General features: G+C 43.1%; 1 protein-coding gene across 2 annotated transcripts in view; it reads right to left on the reverse strand.

Annotated features, from left to right (window-relative positions):
- necab2 (N-terminal EF-hand calcium binding protein 2) overlaps window positions 1-5,200 on the reverse strand; it is a 132,775-nt gene extending 127,575 nt beyond the window's left edge. For both annotated transcript variants that reach the window (XM_046307238.1, XM_046307229.1), the window contains exon 1: window positions 4,841-5,200. In XM_046307238.1, the coding sequence (XP_046163194.1) occupies window positions 4,841-5,158 (318 nt within the window). In that variant the 5' untranslated portion in view covers window positions 5,159-5,200. The remainder of the gene's footprint in view (window positions 1-4,840) is intronic.
- Between the last annotated feature and the right edge of the window lie 800 nt (window positions 5,201-6,000).

Genomic DNA, 6,000 nt, shown 5'->3' on the forward strand with positions numbered 1-6,000 from the left:
TCTACGCTGGACCGGTTCGGGTGCTACATGCAGTGCCTTGATTGACTCTGGGGCTGAGGGTTGTTTCATGGACGAAGCATGGGCTCGGAAACATGACATTCCTTTCAGACAGTTAGACAAGCCTACGCCCATGTTTGCCTTAGATGGTAGTCATCTCCCCAGTATATTATATGAAACACTACCTTTAACCCTCACTGTATCTGGTAACCATAGTGAGACCATTTCTTTTTTGATTTTTTGTTCACCTTTTACACCTGTTGTTTTGGGTCATCCCTGGCTAGTGTGTCATAATCCTTCTTTTGATTGGTCTAGTAATTCTATCCTTTCCTGGAACGTTTCTTGTCATGTGACGTGTTTAATGTCTGCTATTTCTCCTGTTTGTTCTGTCCCCTCTTCTCAGGAGGAACCTGGTGATTTGACAGGAGTGCCGGAGGAATATCATGGTCTGCGCACGGTCTTCAGTCGGTCCAGAACCAACTCCCTTCCTCCTCACCGGTCGTATGATTGTTGTTCTGATCTCTTCAAGAAGCGTTTTGCATCCGCTCCTATCCTTGTTGCACCTGACGTCACTAAACAGTTTATTGTTGAGGTTGACGCGTCGGGGGTGGGCGTGGGAGCCATTCTGTCCCAGCGCTCCGATACTGACGATGGGGTCCACCCTTGTGCGTATTTTTCTCATCGCCTGTCACCGTCGGAACGTAACTATGATGTGGCTAACCGCGAACTGCTCGCCATCCGTTTAGCCCTAGGCAAATGGCGACAGTGGTTGGAGGGGCGACCGTTCCTTTTGTCGTTTGGACTGACCAAAAGAACCTTGAGTACATCCGTTCTGCCAAACGACTGAATGCGCGTCATGCTCGTTGGGCGTTGTTTTTCGCTCGTTTCGAGTTCGTTATTTCTTATTGCCCGGGTACTAAGAACACCAAGCCTCATGCTTTATCCCGTCTCTTTAGTTCTTCTGTGGCTTCTACCGATCCCGAGGGGATCCTTCCTGTTGGGCGTGTTGTCGGGTTGACTGTCTGGGGAATTGAGAGACAGGTTAAGCAAGCACTCACGCACACTGCGTCGCCGCGCGCTTGTCCTAGTAACCTTCTTTTCGTTCCTGTTTCTACTCGTCTGGCTGTTCTTCAGTGGGCTCACTCTGCCAAGTTAGCTGGCCATCCCGGCGTTCGGGGTACGCTTGCTTCTATTCGCCAGCGGTTTTGGTGGCCTACTCAGGAGCGTGACACGCGCCGTTTCGTGGCTGCGTGTTCAGACTGCGCGCAGAAGAAGTCTGGTAATTTTTTTTCTGCTTCTGCTCCTGGTCTTGCTGGGTCTGTCTGTTCCCTGCCATCGCATCTCTCCTGTTCTTGTTCCTGCCCTTGCTGTGTCTCAGTCTGTCCCTAGTTGTTACTCTCCTGGCCTGTTTGGTCCTGTTTGCTCTAAAGTTTTCAGTTCTCTACCCGTGTCTCATTTTTTTTTTTAGAGTAGTACCCTAGTTTCCTTTTTTATCGTTTTTCGTTACGGTCCTGAGGAGAGGAGTTGGGTTCTTTCTCGGGACGTGCTGGACCGTTTGTGATCTATGATTTCCTCCGTTGCCGCCAGTGTTCCTCCTCGAGAGCGCCAGGAGGCGCTCGGTGAGTGGGGGGGTACTGTCATGTTTTGTCTTATTTTGTCTTGTCATTTTGCTTTTCCCTCTGTTCGTTTTCCCCCTGCTGGTCTTTTTAGGTTCGTTCCCCTCTTTCTCTCTTCCTCTCTCTCTCTCTCTCTCTTCTCTCTATCGCTCCGTTCCTGCTCCCAGCTGTTCCTATTCCCCTAATCAATCATTTAGTCTTCCCACACCTGCTCCCTATCTTTCCCCCTGATTAGAGTCTCTATTTCTCCCCTTGTTTTCCGTTTCTGCCCTGTCGGATCCTTGTCTATTGTTCACCGTGCTGTGTCTGTGTATCGCCCTGTCGTGTCGTGTTTCCCTCAGATGCTGCGTGGTGAGCAGGTGTCTGAGTCTGCTACGTTCAAGTGCCTTCCCGAGGCAACCTGCAGTTCAAGATCGAGTCTCCAGTCTGTTCTTGTCATTACGAGTGGAATTGTGCTTTATGATTTTATTTTTACTTTACTGGATTAAAGACTCTGTTTTCGCCAAGTCGCTTTTGGGTCCTCATTCACCTGCATAACAGAAACTCCCTGAATACTGGTGTGCCAAGCTTGTAGTGTCATGCCCAAGAAGACCCAAGGCTGTAATCTCTGCCAAAGATGCTTCAACAAAGTACGGAGTAAAGGATCTGAATACTTATGTAAATGTGATATTTCCGTTTTTTTATTTTTTATTTCTAAAAACCTGTTTTTGCATTGTCATTGTATTGTGTGTAGATTGCTGAGGATTTAAAATATATATATATTTTAGAATAAGGCTGCAACGTAACAAAATGTAGAAAAAGTCAAGGGGTCTGAATACTTTCCGAATGCACCCTCCACTGCTGCTACTGTCTATTAACTATCCTGTTCACTTTATCCCTACCTATATGTACATACAATAGCTACCTCAATTACCACGTACCCCTGCACATCGACTCGGTAGTGGTATTCCCTGTAAATAGCCACGTTATTTTATTTTTTATTCGTTATTGTTATTCATTGTGTATTTATTCCTCATATTTTTGTTTTTTATCTTTAACTCTGCATTGTTGGAAAATAACATGTAAGTAAGCATTTCACTGTTCTACACCAGCATGTGACAAATATATATATATATATATATATATATATATATATTTAAATCCTGGCACATAGCAAGCAAAAAATAATATTAATTAATACCATATGTTTGTCCTTCAAACAGGGATAACATGCAATTAAAGCAAGTAGTAAAGTCTGGTATGGCTGAGGCTAAAAACGGTGCAAATGACAACAACATTTACATTTCATGGCCAATAATCCAACTAAAATCTTCTGTAAATGTCACTTGCTGGATCTATATGGACAGTTTAATTAAAAACCTTCAATAATCACCTCTAAGTCACTCACAGAGCTAGAATGTCCTAGAGCAATACACTACATCGACAGGCAAATGCAGAAGCACACTACATTGCTTATACTGTATATCTAGTATACTGTATGAGGCTGCATTGTCATTCAGTGTACACTAGGTGCAGTCAAGTCTTTATACAGTATCAGCTGTGCAATTTATTGTGAACTTAAAAGTGGGCTCAGCAGAGAATGTCTGGTTTTAAATGGCCACCCTGTACAACTCCGTCTCTCTCACTTTCATATACTGAGTACTATCTCTCCCCTCACCTCACTCTCTTTTTCTCTTGCTCTCTCTCATGCGCGTGTGCGCGCACGCACGCACGCACGCACGCACGCACGCACGCACACACACACACACACACACACACACCACAGTCACACACACGCCACAGTCACACACCACAGTCACATTCACACACACCCACTAGGATACTTCTACTCCTCTGGTCTCCTATAATCAGTTTCCATGCACCACTTCTTTATCATCTTATCTGGGTCTGGGTCTTGGTCTAAAAGTGAACTAGTTTCTCTCACTCTCAGGTTTTTTTTATCCATTAAAGCAATATGTAGATCCCTAGAGAAACGAGCATCAGATACACATAAAGCAATTATGACTAATACTATGGCAACACTTTGAATTATTAAATCAACACTGCTGAGACCAGCTTCAGCAGCCTACCCGACAGTGTAGACTAATTGCTGGGTACACTGCAAAATCATAATAAATTATAAAAAATAAGATATGACTGTCAAAGTTGTGCTAGTGCATGGTAAAGACAAGATGTCTGACTATCAGTCATATATTAATCTATAGCTCTTTATAAGATTTTTAATTAAGACAACATTTAAAGATGCACTATGCAGAAATCCCTCTGCCATTTCCTGGTTGTTAATTTTCTAATAGTTTGCCTAATTTCAGTTTGTGACAAAACAAGCAAGTATAGTTTAAAGAATCATTGCACCTAAACCTCTGTCAAATATATTTTTCACGACTAAAAATATTGTATTTTCAGCTGTTTGAAGCTGGTGTACAAAACTGAAGGTAAAAGACCAAAAACGTAACTTAAGAACAGGAAGCATAGAATTAGCGCACCTATAACATATCTACCGCTTCTTAAACTTGATTTCAATAAGAATGACAAATCTATAAATCCCATTTGTCCGGGTCTCTCAAACAGTTGATCATTGTAGCTTTAAATTACTCTATATGCATGCTGTGGAATCAAAGGCCAATTATGTAACAAACTGCACACATGTAGGAGCATTTACATCTATTGATATCAATTTGGAGCATGGATAAAAACCTTTTTTAAATTGTTAAAAAAATGTAACCTTTATTTAACTAGGCAATAAAATTAATAACAATTTATCATTTACAATGATGGCCTACCCCGGCCAAACCTGGACGACGTTGGGCCAATTGTGCGCCGCCCTACGGGACTCCCAATCACTGTCGGATGTGATACATATTCTAGGATGTATAGCCTATAAAACACCACTCAAATGTGGGGGGGACGTAACTCTGAGTAGCCTATTTGATTTGTTTATGGGTGCTTAGAATTATTCCACTATTTATGGAAAATATGGGCCAGATAGGCCTACTGATTACAGAGAAACTTTATTTTCAAGATATTTATAGTTAGTGCATGTGTATTCAGAGAAGCTAGAATTTAATGTACAGTATTTGCACAACATTGAGGATGATCTTTGAGCGTAAGTGCGCACTGAATTAAAATTGGACTTTCTCCCGCAAACTATTCCACCTCAGCTACCATATTAACGAATCATGTGCAGGTAAGATATCTGGTAACCCTACAATCAAGTTAGCGATACCTACATCCAATATAACAGAGATGCCTTTCCGTGGCTCTGGTGCGAAGAACTGCTCTTGGGCAACCGACGCCTCCTCCTTCGCGTATTCCCGGGTAGAGATGCTTTTGTTGTCGCTCATCTTGGTGACTATCCAGCGGACGAGCCCGTCAATTGCACCGGGCTGGGCGCCGCTGTTTCCGGACTGTGCAGCCGTTGCTGACTCGCTGTCCTGGTCCACGGGTTTTGGGTGCTCTTTGCTGTCCTGAGCCCGGAGTTTCGGTTGTTCTTTTTGGAGCAGTTTGTGGACACCGTCCCTGCAGTAGCGCGCTGCTTGCTCACACATCCTTTTGCACCGGAGCGTTCATGCTGAGCGCTATGGGGCCAATCCCTCCCTCCTCTCTTACATCATCATCGACCCTCCGAACATCTCCGAAAACACACCTCTCCTCAACATCACTTCAAACTTTAAGAAGGTTAGTGGACTATTCCAGGTGACTGTCTGTTGATGCCGTGGCAATATTCGATTAAACTAATCAGCATCTTGCCTGATACAGGTCTACTTGCTTATATATATGAGAAGTTATTGTATATGTAGAAGTTATTGTAAAGAAATGTAAGTAAATGTGTTGAGAGACATTGTACAAAGTGGACTGAAGCATCATGAATTAAGTTAAAGAAAAGTATATGAGTCCTTACAACACTACCTCTAACAGATCTCTATCAGTTGTGGGGCAAATTAATCAAGTCACTAGCTAACTATGTTTCCATTAGGATAGTGGCATGGTTGAGTGGGGTGGTGTCAACCAGTGTATGTGGTTCATTAATTAAGCCACTGATTAGGCCCCCTGTTGCATTCATAATCTCTGCTAGATGAAAAGTTTGGCTGATGATGATCAGAGACATTTGGCCTCACCATAGAGCGCAGAATTCCCCACCTACATGTTTCATCTGAGCCCCTCTAAATTTTGAGGAATGTCCCTCATTACTAGTGTGTGATGTGTGCAACTATAAAGGCCCATGCAGGATAACCTTTGTGAGTTGAAAGACTCCCTGGTCCTGCCCTTTTCAGAGAGGTGATTAAGTCATTCCAGGCCCCTCTCTTTAATTAGCCAAATCCACCAGAGTAGGAAGAATGCTCTGCCTTTAGAAATATTTAGATATAATTATTGCCATTTTAATGTGTGG

Source organism: Oncorhynchus gorbuscha, linkage group LG02, assembly GCF_021184085.1.
Source record: "Oncorhynchus gorbuscha isolate QuinsamMale2020 ecotype Even-year linkage group LG02, OgorEven_v1.0, whole genome shotgun sequence".
NCBI lineage: Eukaryota > Metazoa > Chordata > Actinopteri > Salmoniformes > Salmonidae > Oncorhynchus > Oncorhynchus gorbuscha.